The sequence below is a fragment of the Corvus brachyrhynchos genome, unplaced genomic scaffold (genome assembly GCF_000691975.1).
Source record: "Corvus brachyrhynchos isolate BGI_N302 unplaced genomic scaffold, ASM69197v1 scaffold229, whole genome shotgun sequence".
Lineage (NCBI taxonomy): Eukaryota > Metazoa > Chordata > Aves > Passeriformes > Corvidae > Corvus > Corvus brachyrhynchos.
This window is the reverse complement of record NW_008240042.1, coordinates 822,296-838,935: the sequence shown is the minus strand read 5'-3', so window position 1 is coordinate 838,935 and position 16,640 is coordinate 822,296. Positions and strand designations below refer to the sequence as shown.

Sequence of the window (16,640 nt, the reverse complement as noted above, 5' to 3'; positions counted from 1 at the left end):
CTGCTTCGTGTTTTTCAGATGAAGTAACTCTGAGCAAGAAGTCTCAGAGCTCTCAATAAGCAGAATGGATCAGTTAGCTTAGGCAATTTAACATAACTTGTGGTATTCAGAAGGTAGCTTTGCATTCTGTTTCCTAGGCTAAAATCTTTCCAGTCTCACATTTTCACAATTTTCATTGTTTATTTTTCTGAGTGATAATACCCTAATGCAAATATATATATATATAAAAAAATAAATAAAGCCAAACTGGTCAAGAGATACATTGAATCTCTTCTTCTCTCTTCTTTTAAAATATACTGAACATAATAATAAAACAGAAATTTAGTTAATTTATTTTGTTTATTTATTTCATTATTTAAAAACTAAGGTACTTTTTAACTTTGTGTTACAGCCGGTGATACAATGACCAAGCTGACACGTACAAATAAATATCTTATGCTTTGGAAACTTTTCAATAATTTCTTTGTATTCTGATTTACTGAGACTCTCCTATACTACATGAATTGCAACTCCCAAGCTCTACAACTCATGGATAATAACAGAAGATAGCACAGTTATTTTATCTGACACCTTACTGAAGCCATAAGAGATACTATACAGATACAATGATATGTTATTATATATGCACATGAAAGTAGCTGAGAAAAAATAACGTCAAATAACTACAAATGCAAAACCTACTCAAGACTTAAAAACAAACTACTACCATATTTAACAGTTACTATTCCTAAAATAAAAACCTATAATTACCTTGCTGGATATATATTCAATATAAGTACTACATTCCCTCTGGTTTTAGAACTTTTCTGATGATGTCAAACTGTTCTGACGATTTCACATTCATACAAAGCTGGGGTAAAGTCAGGTTTTTATAGGTGCCTATCTAAAATTTTTAAATAGGTATACAATTGGGGAGTATCAGTGAAACATTCTTTATACACATTTTTAGCACTTCAGCACCTACTTCTCATTTCTGGTTCAAAACTCAGTGAGCTGGGTTTGTGCACTCTGTACTGTTTCAACAGCTTTTTGTCCCAGGCTCCACAATTCAAAGGATTTCCCAAGCGTAAAAATTCCCTGAGAAAGAGAATAAAAAAATTTGGAAATTATTTTCTCTATTTATTTGCCTATAATGGCACCAAATCTAATAGCACTTTTTAAAAAGACCGTAATTGCTTGCAACAAACATAGCTTTTAACTAAGAAAATAAACCAATACATAATAATGATCCATAACGTATTTGATCCATTCAAAACTACTTAATGTTTGCACATGTGCTCTCGAAAGTTGACACTATTTTAAATAATCAAACAATTTTGATAAAGCTTCCAATTCCCTTCTCTTCATGTAAAAACTTGGCAGGAGGCTGCTGCATCCGGTAGGAGAACATCAGGACATTCAAAGATGCGTGCTCAGCAAGCTGAACTCTTCTGGAGAGCTCACAGGCTGAAGTAAGCGACCTCAGCTTTGTTTTACCAGTATGTCCTATTTGGTTGGGGGAATCATTTCACAGCTATCAACACTTGTATCTCTAGATAACTATAGTATCTCTCTATAGAGCTACCCAGGCTATCAGTGTCTATGCTCAGGGAAGCTTAAGTCCCTGTGATGTGACTACCAGCAAGAGGGCTCCTTGCAGAATCCCTTCGGACACAGCTACATGTCACTGAAGTGAACCCAGCAGCTGTCCTGGCTGCAGGTCAGACAGCCAGTGATCCATAGGAGATAATACAATTAAATTCCTTCTTACAGCTGAGATCACAGAATCCTAGGACGGTTTGGGTTGGAAGGGACCTTTAAAGGTCATCTAGTCTAAGCCCTCTGCTGTGGGCTGGTACAGCTTTTACTTACACTAGGATGCTCAAAGCCCTGTCTAACCTGACCTTGAGCAATTCCAATGATAGGGCATCCACAGCTTCTCTAGACAACCTCTCACCTCCCTCACTGTAAAAAATGTCTTCCTTATGTCTAATCTAAATCCAGTCTCTTGCAGTTTAAAACCCACGGCACTGGTCCTGTCACTACAGGCCCTGGTAAAAAGTCTCTCTGTCAAGAGACTATTTGATGAGAAATAAAATGGGATCTTATGCTATCACTACCACATCAGGTCACTAAGTCTCTCTACCACTGCCAGCTATTTACAACAGTACAGGCTGCAGGGCTCAGTCCAAATGAACTTCAGGGCTATCCTTCTGACCTCAACACCATGGGCTGCAGAGCCTGGGAGGCCAGCCTTTCAAACATCCTTTGGAGCGGTGGATGCAAGGAGTGGTCCTCATCTGCCAGAGCAGCGCTGCATCTTTGCAGAAGTCGTGCATGGAGCCCAGCTTCACACATGACTTGCTGGTTTCTCTCTGTGTGCACCAGGGACTGCAGGATGTTGGCCACCGCCAGCTGGAGATCCAGCGCATGCTGAAAAAGAGAACAGCACACGGCTTGAGAAAGTGCAAACTTGAGGAGGAAAACAGAAGAAAGGCTTTATGCATAATAATGAAAAAGAAACTACCACTAGTAATGAGTACAGAAAATTACCTATATTTAAATATATGTGTATGCACTTGTGTGTTTGAGGGTGTGCATGTGTGCACATGTCTGTGTGAAGAAACACTCTGTACAAAAAACGGTAGTTAGTTACACGAAGAACTGTTATTACCAGAACTGTTCAGGTAAGAATGGTTCTTACTAGTTCTAAAAACTAAGTTCTACTTTTCACCAGCAAAGAGAGTCAGCTTAGAGAGAACTAAGAACTCTTGATTTTTGTGACTGTTAAGCTATTCCTAGTAACTCAACATAGAAACATACTCATTTAGGTGGAAAGACCTTTAAGATCACTGAGTTGAACTCTTAACCCAGCATGGCCTAGCCCACCACTAAACCATGTCCCCAAGTGCCATATCTACATGTCTTTTAAAGACCTCCAGGCCTGGTGACTCAAACATTGCCCTAGGAAGCCCATTCACCCTTTTGATGAAGACATTTTTCCTAATATCCAACCTAAACTTCCCCTGGCACAACTTGACACCATTTCCTCTCACCCTATCACTTGTTTGACTTGTTGAGACTTCCCCTCAGCTCGCTACAACCCCCTTTCAGGTAGTTATAGAGAGAGATACGGAACCCCCTTGAGCCTCCTTTTCTCCAGGCTAAACACCCCCAGCTCCCTCAGCTGCTCCTCACAGGACTTGTGCTCCAAATCCTTCCTCAACTCCTCTGTCTCTCTCTGGACACGCTCCAGCACCTCAATGTCTTTCTTGTAGTGAGGGGCCCAGAACTGGACACAGGATTTGGGGTGTGGACTCACCAGGGCTGAGTACAGGGGGATGATCCCTGCCCTGGTCCTGCTGGCCACACTATTGCTGATCCAGGCTGGGATGCCACTGGCCTTCTTGGCCACCTGGGCACAGCTGGCTCATACTGTAGACCAGCACCCCCAGATCCTTTTCCAGCCACTCTCTCCCCAGCCTGTAGCACTGCCTGGGAATGTTGCAACCCAAGAGCAGGGTTCAGCACCTGGCCTTGTTGAACCTCACACAACTGCCCTCAGCCCATCAATCCAGGCTGCCCGGATCCCTCTGCAGAGCCTTCCTGCCCTCCAGCAGATCAACACTCTGGCTGAACTTAGTGCTATCCACAAACTGAGAGTGTACCTGATTCCTTCGTTGAGATCATCAATAAAGATACCAAACAGAACTGGCCTCAGTTCTGAGGAACACCACCGAGGAACAGACCCTGGGGAACACCACTGGTCACCATCTGCCACATGGGTGTAACTCCATTCAGCACCACTCTGAGCCCAGCTACCCAGCCAGTTTTTAACTTAGCAAAGAATCCACCCACTCAAGCCATGAGCAGCCAGTTTCTCCAGGAGAATATGGTGGGAAACGGCATCAAGGTCAAACCAGTTACTATTGTCCAGGCAAACAACATCCACAGCCTTTCCCTCATCAACCAAGAGGGTCACCTTGTTACAGGAGACCAGGCTGGTCAAGCAGGACCTGCCTTTCATAAAGCCATGCTGGCTGGGCCTGAGGTGTACTGCTGTGAACAACTGTTCTGCTGCATCATGGGATGTGTCATGGTCTGCTCCATAGCCTTCCCCAGCACTGGGGTCAGACTGAGGGGCCTATGGTTCCTCTGATTCTCCTGGCCAGTCTTGTAGATGGGCATAACACTGGCTAATCTCCAGCCAATTAGAATCTTCCTGATTAGCCAGGACTGCTGGTAAATGATGGAAAGTGGCTCAAGTGAGCACTTCCACCAGCTGCCTCAGCACCTTCGGGCAGATCCCATCAGCCCTACAGACTTGCAAGTGTTTAAGTGGTGTATCAGGTTGTTAACTACTTCCCCTTGGATTGCAGGGGCTTCATTCTGCTCCCTGTCATCATCATAACCTCTACGAAACTGAAGACATATGCAACATAATTGTCAAATTTATGTCCTGAAGACAGAAAGGCACCACAAAAGTCACCACACTCATCACCAGTAGAGACGAAGAAAGAGGAATCTAGTAATTCTTGCAAGCTTTCAGAACTCTTTTTTTTTAATAAAAAGTGCTCTTCAGGGAAGACATGTCAAACAAAAAGTACTTAAGGAACCTCCAAAAATGTCCAACAAATCCTTCATATACAAAGTACCAGTAGATATTTTGGGTTGGAAATTGTACAAAGCAGTCAGTACAATTTTGGAACTAGAACACATTCCAGCTACTTCAAACAGTGCGTATAGCCTGAGCTATAATGTTCAGTTGTGTGTCCTCCTCATACTATGCATTAACACCTGATACATCAGGGAAAACATGAATTAATTACAGTGCTTGGAAACTTATCTGATGGCCACTTCAGACCTTCCTTTAAATTTACATTACTACTGAGACTTTGAAAGAGATAAACAAAAGAAGGCTTATGAAATAAAGCAATTCCTGTCAAACCTTTATGCCACCAGTTATTCAACTCAAATAACCTGTGAAATATATTAGTTTTTGAGCACAAAATGAGAGGACATCATCAGCTTTCCTATTTCCCACAGCCATCCTTTTTCTCAGTCACTCACAAAGCTTCAGACGGCAGATTTTTTTCCCTACCTCTGGGTGTGTAGCTGATCCAACAGAGGCCAGAAGATCCAGCATTGCAAGCATAGCACCAGGGTGAATAATGACCGCATCAGAGCTTTGTATGGACGTGGGTCCTGTTTGGAGTTTCACATCAGCTATGTTTTTCTGAGGGCAAACAGGAGGTGTAGAAACAGAATGATATGCGTGCCTGCAGGACAGAAAACATCCCATGGTTACAACACCCAGCTATTATGAGCTCTACATTTTTCAAACAGCTGTAAAATTGTACTGGCCTATAGATGTTACTCCCTTTTCCTTTCTCTTCCCTCAGTGAGACAGACCAAGTGTTCCTCTTCTCAAACCTGTTGGGCATGTTTCCCTAAAGAGAGCCTGGAAAGGTCTCAATTTCTCAACTATTCTTGAACTTGGAAGTGTATTCCCCAGGTGCTATGTGGTTTGAAGAACTTTAGAGGTTGTTTTTATTGCTTGCCTCTTTTTTTTCTAGTTGCAGTGGCAGCGCACAGCAACGGCAGTAAGCAACCTACCACTGCTCCTGTTCTTTGAATACGCTTCTCCCCATTTGCTTTTCATTAACCACTGATTATGAAATGCGCTATCACAAAACTCTCAGCAATCTCTAATCAGCCTAGGTGAAAAGTGGTCTCTGTGTATACTCCTGTCAGCAATTTGTATGTTCTCAGTCCTTCCATGACTGCTACGCCAATTTGCTTTTACATTAAGATGCTTTAGTCTGATCCAGGGAAAAGAGGCTTTGACACACTGACTTAGAAGCAACCACTTGTCCTGAGAAATGCAGATGTGTTCCTCACTGAAACTCTTGGGGATACCAGCTTGATGCCACTCTTATTTCAGGAAGGATTTCAACACACAAACAGCATGAGCAGCTTACTGAACATATGCTTTCAAGATTGTGCTTTAGAAGCAAAAGCGAGATCGAAAGACTCATGCTCACCACAAAAAAAGAAAAACAAAACACACAAGAAACCCCCACAACAAAAAACCCCACAAACCCAGAAAAACCCCAAACCAAACCACCCATATTCCCACAGTATTTATCATATACACTTATTTGTAAGAAGAAATAGAACAAACTCTGTGTAAGAATTTTTTTTGATCATCACATGCTGTCTGTTGTTTCACAAGTGAATAGAGCAAAAAGAAAAGTGTCTCTTCTTGTCAAATCAGTTCAAAGAGGCATTTCCTCTCTTCTGTTCTCAGTGTCAGAAATTTATTCAAACCCTAACCCTTACACAAGTTAAGATTTAGAGACTTGCTGTGCCTCACCCTTTAGACACTTCCAGCAAGGCAATCTCTTACTCCTGGGAAAAACAGGACATAGATGGGAGATGAGGAAGGCTGCAAATACAATTCTGCCCTAAACACAGACACCAAGCCCAATCCCCCAGCAAGAAACACATCTGTCAGGGAAGGCTGAGACACTGGATTATTCAGCCTAAGACGGACAATAGGAAGTACAGCACAGTCTTCTTGTGCTGGCTGGAAAACAGGTTCAATAAATAGTGTTCCAATAAAAAGGTTCCTACTGAAAAGCTCTATGGCAGATCAGCAAAAACTTGGCACCTGAACAACCCAAGAGTACTGTTCAAGAGAGTTTTTAAAGAAAAATTAGATTACTGATGCTTTACTCATTCAGCTAATGCTTACAGCAAACAGAAAATAATATGGCAATTCTACTGAAACCACCCACGAAGACAAATATCTTCCTAAATGAATTTTTCTAGTGTTCTTGACAAACCCTTAGCCACCAATTTTCTAAACTTCTCTGTCAGCCTCACCACCTATTGAAACATCTGGCAGGTAAGGAAGGCTTCATTGTTTCTTTTAAAAATACATGCAATTAAAACAGCAAAACAACTGGTAACACTATCACACAGATGTTATCTCAAGCCTCTGCCCTGCCTTACTGCAGAGATTGAAACACAGGCAACTGTTTCTCATGCATCCTAAAAGCACTGCTCTTTATCTGAAAGAGAAAACTGCAGCTTCTTTCCAACGTCACCTTGAACACCTCAATGCAAGTTATACAGGATGCAATTAAAAAATGAAATATCCATTTATATTTCAGAATTCTCTTCAGCCTAGTGAAATTCCATTCCCTAAGACACTCTGTCCACTTTTAAGTACAAATTTTACTTTTAAGCACACTGATATGCACTATCACATTCACTTCATTAAGTAAATTGTGAAGTTATAACATGGTAGTAACAGTGAGAGCGTAACAAAAACATTGTTCAGTGTGAGTCACAAACATAAATATGATCCTGGTCTCAAACCACCTGGACTGCAACATTCCATACAACTGAAAAGGCAATACAGTCCAGACGTGGCTTCCTGTTAGCAGTCTAAGGAAAAATTATGTCCTTAAAGCATATATTATTGAAAGTTTTTCACACAATTTTAAAATACCTTCTATTTTTAGTTTTTCCATATAAGGAGTACTTGTATCAGTACATGAGAGGAAAAAACCAGTTTGTAAAGATATCTCCACACAGATAAAAGAAAACAGATCTTACAAAATCTTGCCAAAATATTAATTAATATATTAATATATAGACCCATAGGTCTATGGGTCAGGGTGGAACCTGCAATAAATTAATTTAGCCATGCTTCTACGTTCTTTATATGACTCCTTTAAGGAAGAAGAAAAGAAGTGGATAATGGAAAAAGGCAGTGTACACAAGATTACATACATCTGTGTGTCTAATCTGTCTAATGTAATAAAAAATAAAATTGATGAAAAATTAACTAATTAATACAACTTTAGCTATATAATTAGCTACAATTCTTGAAGAAAATTATAACAGCATTTTGATCTGGAAAGAAGTAAGTTAGATTTACTGTAGATAAACCCTCTGCATATCATTCTCCAAGAGTGATCACCATCCAAACTTTTTAAAAACCATGGCTAAAAATATTGCAAAGTCAAAGCTACATTCTGTTTCTACTTTACCCTGTCAGGATCAAAATATCCTAAAAAAAAAAAAAAGAGAATGCTTAGTTCTGCCAAAATTTACAACAATCAAAGAGATGAAAAAGTTGTTATTCTTGATTCAAATTACACAGGTGTGGAAGAACAATGCATTCCAGGTAACAGGGAGGACAGCCATGTACTGCCATTCCAACACATGTGCTGCAGGAGTCCTACCTACTCTGCTTCCACAAAGGGTAACAGTTGGAGGGCACCACTCCTCAGGGAAATACAGCTTTGAGAAGTGACAGACACGTCTGAGAGAGAATATTAGCATATCAGTGCATCCAAAACTCTTCTAGACTGCGTGAGAAACCAGAACTGTACTATTTTTATTTATAAGAATTATTTGTGCACACAGTGTCTGCTTGCTCTTTTAGCCAAACATCAAGAGAGCTCTCCCTCAGGCATCTGTCTTACAAGTGAAAAGGCAAAAAACCAGGCCACAACAACAAGGGAGATGCCAGGGATGCAAAGCAAAGGAGACAGAAAACAGTAAGAGAAGAGCAAACACTCCTCTGGGAAGAGTCAACTTCGACAGAATCTGACCATATCTGACATTTAGGAGGAGAAAAAAATAATACTGGACTACAAACCCCAAGCTGCTTATTTTTGAAAGCAGAAAGATTGCAGCTACTGGCACTGAATTCACTAGGAATGACAAACATGATGCTGTGAGAAAGCAGACAGCTGTTCAAACAGACTTTTTGGAAAGCCTAGTTCTATCTTTTTATTTAAAACATGCTTTTCAGAAAGGGTCTGAAAGTCACCCAGGCAAGCATGATCATTCTTTCTGTCCACTCTTGCTTTGAGTCTTAAACAATTTGTTACAACCCAAAGGCCTATTTTGTTTGTGAAAATCCATTTCAAAGGCACTTAACCCCAGCAAGTACCTACATTACTGTACTGGAGCTTACCTGAATTGCTGAAAGCACCCCACAGGGATAATGACTTTTTAAACTACCCAATCTTTACCTCGGGGTAAAGATTTTCTTTACTGAAAATGCAAGCAAAAAAAACCAAGGGAAGCCTAACATATCTATTCGTATATAGCTATATTTATATTTTAATTTCCAGGCTGCGTCAGCTACCCATCTGGCGCTCTTGCTCATCACAGCCTGGAATCAGCACCTGTTTGGCAGGCACTGCTTGTGTTCTGCTGCAAGCCTTTGCATATCTGTGTGTTTGAGTAATTCAGTGAACCTGAGCAGCCCTGCCAGGTACACCTGGGAGAACAGCAAAATGTAGCAAAGGGCTGGGCAATCTGTAACACTAGAGGTTAATGCCAGGGCTGAAGCTGTAAAGAGCCTCCACAGGAAACACCGTTTTCTTACTGCATCTTCAGAGTAAATGGCAGGGAAAAAACTTTGGCAGCTAAGGTTTTTCTCTGTAAACAATAACGTTTGTTCTTAAACAAGTCAGTGTTAGAAAGGAAATGACAGTCTAAGAGGTTCTGGGTTACCGGGAAGGTGCCCTTGCCCAAGTCACTCCCTGTAGAATACCCAGGGTATGACATTACTCAGTAAAGAAAAAAGGTTCTCTTTACTAACCTCTAAACATTCCTTTCAAATCAGTTCCCAAAAGCATCTTTGGTTGTTTTCCTTTGCAAAATATTTTACATTCCAAGCATGAAGCTTGATGGCATATCTTAACCAGTATACCACTCAAGAATGATCGTATTTTCTACACATGGCACCTGCATCTCAGATAACCCTGTGTCTTTCAAATGCCTTTTTAGCTTTCAAAAGCAAATCTCTGCCAAACCTACATCTTTAGATAGTGAAGGGCTGCTCCCTTCCCTGGGGACTCCAGGAAAAATTTTTCTGGCATTTACACAAGACTGTAAGTAACACTCTTCAGACAGCAACCTTTCTTTTAAAAAATTATTAAAATCTACCAGACACATTATAAGAAAAGACTGTAGCTTGGGAGTGAAAGTGGGCGCTTGGATTTCTGAACTGAGCCATTTGTGCTTTCTTTCCAAACCTTTTAATTTAGCATGTCTCTACATCATTTGGTAGTCAAGTACTGACAGGCTCGTTCTTTACTTTTTATTCTCTGCAATTGCTAACAAATGAGCACCTTTAGAAGCCGTTCACCTTCCACCAAAAATATGCTTTCTTGAAAAATCAGTCAGGAAAAAAGAAATCCTGCTGTATTCATTGATCTACTAGTATAGTCTGAATGTCTTTGAACTGCTCCTCAGAGTGTCATGTATACCTCCCTTAGATAATTTCTTATACTAGGCTCTATTTGGTTTTGAAACACTAGCCCAACTTTAAGTGCCATGGGAATCTGGAGACGTCTCTAATCTCATCACTGCCTAGGATTCACTATGAAACATGCCTTTACACTTTTTTATCCAGTAAACACACAAACGAAAATGCACTCCTCAAAATGACAACTTAAGACATCCCTCCCCCCCCAAGACTAAGACACACAACAGCGAGAGAGAAAAACTGGAAGTGAGATCAACTTCTCTTTGAAGGGTCGGTACCTTTTCCTGGACAAAGCTGGCGTACCCCAAGGAGAGGGGAGAGAAGTCTCATTTGTCAGGCAAGGAGGGATCTGTTCTGCACGACTACAGACAAAACAGACAGGGGTAGGACAGAGAGGTTAGAGAAGAAACCAGAGGCCATAAGCTTGTTAGTTTTACAAAAGCACCAATAAAATCGTTTCTCGGATCCATCCTTCAGAAACAACATGGATGACAAAGGACAAACTGAACGACAGCTTCAGGTGAACACACGGACATGGAAAGTGTGCACAGGTCTTGTGGTGTGACTCTGCACTGCTTGTTCATTGCTCTGCTGAGATTTACTGATACCAGCAAAGCAGAATGTCTTTCAATGTTCAACAGCAGAAATTCAGGGGAGAAAGTAAAGCTTCAGTATATTAAGTATAACCAACAGGGGTAAGAAATAAAGTCAATGCAAATTCAATAATGAATATGAACAGAAAATTTAAAGAAGGAAAAATCACTGAAAACAACAGCAAAAATAAAAGGAACTTAGTGAGGCAGCTTAAGAAACTTTGCATATCTGTGTGGTAATCACCATGGGATTTACCCCCATTGTTTCCTCATTCTCTACTGTTAGCCAGTGTCAACTTCCACAGTACAAGTAACACATTCTTAATACAAATTGTCCTCCCTGCTACCTGAATGCTTTAATAATGCTTTAAAATGAGATCAAATAAACTGATTTCTGAAGTTGGCTTTTTGGAGAGAGTGAGAGAGAGTGAGAGAGAGTAAAAGAGGGTGAGAGAAGGTGAGATAGAGTGAGAGAGAGTGAGAGAGAGTGAGAGAGAGTGAGAGAGAGTGAGAGAGAGTGAGAGAGAGTGAGAGAGAGTGAGAGAGAGTGAGAGAGAGTGAGAGAGAGTGAGAGAGAGTGAGAGAGAGTGTGCGTGAACACATGTGTTGGGGTTTTGTTTGTTGGTTTGGGTTTTTTTTAAATTTTCTTTAAAGAAAAGCATTAAGATTTGCTGCTTTGGGGGCAAGATGGCCCATCTTATTAGCACAGGCTCACATGCATTTAAAGGCTGGAGTGCAAAGTAGATTCAAGGTCCCAGATACGAAGCTTAGGTCTGTGTTTCATGCTTTGTGCCTTAAATTGTTGGCAAAAACTACTTTAAGATAAGCCAATCTTCAACAGGTACTTTGCTAAGTTTTGTTGTCATTCTGAACCAACTTCAAAATACATTTCTGTTCATTTTGAGTCTCATTATAATTTAAATTCTAGTTGTTTTAACTCTGGGAGTGTCTCCCAGGTAAATTTAAAAATCAGTAATTTACTGACTAGCTATAACCTTAAAGAACAAGCAAATCCATCTAAAACAAGATGTCAGTCTTATGTGCTAGCAAGGAGAAAAGGAGGCACAGGGAAGACCTTATCAATCTCTGCAAGTACTTGAGAGATGGTCATAGCAGTAGAGTGTCCACCTCTTCTCCCAAATAACTAGTGATAAGACACGAGGATATGGCCTTAAGTTGAACTAGGGGAGGTTCGGATTTGGTGTTCGGAAAGATTTCTTCACCAAAAGGATTATCAAGCATTGGAACAGGCTGTCCAGGGAGGTGGTTGAGGTCTTTAAAAGACATGTATATGTGGCACTCAGGAACATGGTATAGTGGTGGACTTGGTAGTGCCAGATTTACAGCTGGACCTGATCTTAAGAGTATTTTCCAACCTAAATGATTTTACGATTCTAAATTAATCATGGTATTATTTAATCACTTACTTTAAAGCTCCGTATCAAAGGAAACATGAAGTTAAGACATGACATTCAACAACCAAATTTTCATTTCACTTAATAAAAGCATAAAAAACTAGTAGTTCTAATGATGATAATGCAATCTGTCAGCCTATCAACCAACACGTTGCTTCAACACATCAAATACAACCATGAACTGATATCTCTATCTTAACTGCTGCCATGATAAAAACATCCAACATCAGAGAGACCGCTGCATATCCTGGAGAACACCAGCAAGCTAAGCCGTTATTTCGTCAGATGTTGGCACCTCATATTCCTCTCAGTGGGGTGAAGAAAGAAAGTAGATTGAAATGGAAATACAAAAGCTTGCAACGAAGGTATTTGAAGAAAACTATTTTGGGGAACACTGGCATGGGACAGGCAGAGAAGATGAAAGAAAAGGAAGAAAAAAAAAGTGAAGTTCATACCTGTCAAAAGAATCTGTTGCTACCTTGTAGAGGTAAATAAAAAGTTTGCTGCAGTGTCTTAGAGTAGGTGACACAGAATCCAGGGATATTAGGTCATCATCCAAAAGTCTTTGAAACAGTTGTGTATTTGAAGGGAAGACATTCAAGGGACTTATTTTCCTCAAGTCTGAGAAGCAGCCAAGTAATCGAACAGCATCTGCCAGTTTTTCATACTGGATCTCTGTCTTGAAGAAGTGAGAGTTGGCTGGCTCGTAGCGCATTGCCGCAGTCAATGTGCAGAACACAGTGTGAAGCAGTTCAAACACTTGGTTCTGGTTTACTTTTTCCCAGCCATTCTTAGGTGGTGAGCACAAAGATCTTTCCATGGCAACGAGTAAAGATGTGACGTACACAAATCCACCGACCTTCCTAAAAACAGTTCTTGTGCGGTGACTCTCTCTCAGCACCAACAGTAGGGCCTGTGGACAAAACAAACAGTCAAAACAGGAGAACAAGAACAACAAGAAGCAGCAGCATTACAAACAGCTTAGAAAAAGGTAGTAACATTTTTGTTCACAAAACACTGTTGTGCTAGCAAAATCCTCGTGTCATTTGTCAGAATTTGGTAATGCCTGAAGTCTCCGAACTTCGTACTACAAAAATGCCCATACTCAAAAGTTTACCAAATAAAGAGAAAGAGAAGGGGGAAAAGTAGAACATTGCCCCTAATTTAGAAATAAGAAATTAAGGAGATAAAGAAACCTCCCAACAGAAAAGACTTGACCAAGCCCAGAATGGAACTCAAAATTCCCAGGTGACAAGGTGGAGAATATCTCTGTTAGAAAGGAATCTTCTCTGCCATCACACTTCACAAACAATTTCAAACAAGAGCAGGCAAATGACTTCTTGCAGCAATGAGAAATCTAAACCTTGGAGCATCTTAACAGTCTCCCAGCAATCAACAATGCAGAAGCACCTGGCACGTATGAAGCCTAAACAGCACTCCTACACAACTCTTCAGTTAGTGAACTCAGGCAGCAAAAAATCAGCCAAATAACCCCACTTATTTTTATCTTTCCTCTATAAATCTCTGAATTGAGTGAGACTTCATTTTAAGAGTTTCTGTTCAAAAATAAGCCTGAGAGAGAAACCGAAGTGGATAAAAACCTTATTTGCTGAACTAATAAATGCAAGGCCATGGTATAAACAGCAGAAACCCCATGAACTTAGGTACTAGAGAATAATACTCATTATCAGGGAGTGGAGAAGCCCCTCCACACAACCAAAAACAAACAAAAAGAACAACTGTCATGGGAAGTTTGACCCACATGTGAATACAGAATATAGAAGAAAAAGTCTCCCTACAGAAAGCATCATAAACAACAGAAAAATGTTATTGATACAGAAAAATATGGGGAATTTTCCATGACCAAAAGTTTACTTCTTCAGAATCAGGCTGCTTTTTTAAGCACTCAGAAGATGGGCAATGAAATAGCAAGACTGTCATTCCTCTGAAGGCAGTATCACCTTTCCTGACAAACCTGAACAAACAGTAAGAGACATATCATCACACTGTTCTGGGCTGTCAGTTCCATAACCAAAACTTCTGAAAACAGCACCAATGGAAGACAAGTACAACAGGTCATGGGAGACAGAAATCCTGATTTTCTGTTAAATCCTCTGGGGAACTGCAATATCTTTTCTCTCCCCGTATTGTGAATAACACATGCTCAAAAATTACTGAATACCTTGATAGACAAAACACAGTAAATGAATAATTACTAGTTTTCCTTTCTATCTTTTGGAGAAATATGAAGCTGTTCACCTGCCAGAGAAACACTACAGCTCCTTTTAACAGAGATGAACCTAGATGTCTCTAAGTTCTCTCAGTAAGACTCATTTGCTTTCTACTATTTGCCTCAGCTTTTCTACCCTAAAACAAAACAGTACTTTGTCAATTTAGAAAAATAACATTAGCTACTCGGAGAAGAAATTGTGGGTCTAGATTAGCAAACAAAACACCTAATACAACAGGAAACAGACAAGAGTTTTCTTGCTCTTCCTCCACTCCCAGCCTTTTCCACTATTCCACTATTTTGCTTAAGCAAGCAAGTTCTTTGGCTTTATCTTCTACTGTGATCATTACAATTTGTGTTTATATTAATTATTTCAGCATTCATAGATACAAATTGGTAAAATAAGACGCCACAGGAAAATGCAAGCCAGCACTGAAAACAAATGTATGTTGCTTGCTTGCTTTTTTTTCCACATGTATTCCCATTTTTTTTAGCTGAATAAGACCCCACCAGGAAAAATTATCATAACTGCAGCACCTCATTTTCTATCCACTGAGACTGATTACAGCTGATGATGCTAAAAGCATACTCACTCACTAGCCTCTATCTCTACTTCTGAAGCCTACGATGGATAGATGGAAGAAAATAAAAACCATGGATCAGATGTACATATCTCAACTCCAGAGACAATCAATATACAGTAGCTAAACACCATTCACCCAATCCAGCTCAATCCAATGCCCTTGTCAGTGTTTCCTCTCTTGGAAGCACACCTTAGGAGCAAGAGTGCTGAAGAACAACCCTTCACCTACCCTCAGGATGTCAGTTTTCAGCTGCAGTTCTGTAGGTGGGGCCGAGTGCATCAGCCCCAGCAGGGTGCCCATGTCGTCCTCTCCGCTGGGTGACAACACCAGCTGCTGGATGATCATCAGGGCGTGCTGGCGGCACTGCGGATACTTCACGATGTTGTGCACACACCTGGCACCACCAAACTCCCTGAAAATGCCTTCTCAGAAAGAGGGGGAAAGGATAAGTGCTTTAAGAGTAAGCAAAACATAACCAGTGACAAATAATGACAACAGAACAACACCAAAGGTGTTTATTTTCATTTCTACAGATTGAAAGGCAGAGTTTTAGCTCTATGGATGTTTAATGATTTACTACTATTTTTCCTCTCCTAACACAAATAAAAATAGAACTTCAATGTTTTCTGACAATATTCTTCACTAAAGGCATTGAGTACAAGGATAGAGGTCAGTTCTAAGAATTTCCTCAATAATTCTGTTACTCCAACAGCAGTCACTCTCTTCATGCTAGAGGTCAAAGGGTCTTGGGATGAAATAAAAAATGTACCAAACCCTCCGTGTTTTGTGAAGGCCATACACTGTTCTGGTTTAGTTTATCTTACATTTAGCAGTGACCTAAGTGCAATATGAACTGAAAATATAACTGAGCTGTTTCTGGACAGAAGCACTAATTGAGAAGTGATTCAGTTTATCCATATCATTTGTAAGATTCTACAGAAAATTTTGTGTGGCAAGACCTATCTCTGTAGAGAATAAGTCAAATAATGGCTATTCAAGCTTACTCACTACTGCAATAACCAAAAATTATATGGAAATCGATTCTGAAAACATTACAAAATCCAAAGTAGAATATAAACGGCATATATAATGTGTGTTTAGTACAGTGTCAGCACCTAGAGCATTTCCCTGTGTTAATTACTGAAAATGAAAACTGAGTGGGGAAATGGATCAATGCTGCATTACTGCATCAAAAAGGGATCATTTTCCATGTGACTATAAACTAAAAGAGCAGTTTAAATGACCAAGTTTGGGATTAACAAGTTGATTCCCTCTAACATATACATACAAACATTAATCCCGCTATCCATTTCCTGTCTCCTGCTTTCTCTGACGTCCTTTGGATGAAGTACGGATTCAGTGCAAAAGCAGAGGCCTCAGACCCTGAGACAGGTGAGTTTGCCCTTCACAGGCAAATCCTATCTCCTTTGTAGTCAGGTTTTCATAGAGACTGGGGTAACATTTTATACTTCTCCCACTCTCAGTGTAGGTTCTCAACTATCCAGTGAACCTGTGTGGGTCTGGACACCCAAATTTCCT

At 40.3% G+C, this 16,640-nt stretch overlaps 1 protein-coding gene across 8 annotated transcripts in view; it reads right to left on the bottom strand.

Moving 5' to 3' along the window:
- Positions 1-16,640, bottom strand: part of WDFY3 (WD repeat and FYVE domain containing 3) — a 122,151-nt gene that overhangs the window by 59,290 nt on the left and 46,221 nt on the right. For 6 of the 8 annotated variants that reach the window (XM_017744150.1, XM_017744154.1, XM_017744152.1 and 3 more), the window contains exons 11-16: positions 15,330-15,523; positions 12,743-13,200; positions 10,558-10,641; positions 5,081-5,258; positions 2,198-2,412; positions 965-1,077 (exon numbers count right to left, since the gene is read on the bottom strand). In XM_017744150.1, coding sequence (XP_017599639.1) covers positions 965-1,077; positions 2,198-2,412; positions 5,081-5,258; positions 10,558-10,641; positions 12,743-13,200; positions 15,330-15,523 — 1,242 coding nt within the window. The remainder of the gene's footprint in view (positions 1-964; positions 1,078-2,197; positions 2,413-5,080; positions 5,259-10,557; positions 10,642-12,742; positions 13,201-15,329; positions 15,524-16,640) is intronic. The other 2 variants (XM_017744155.1, XM_017744157.1) reach the window with 1 other exon arrangement.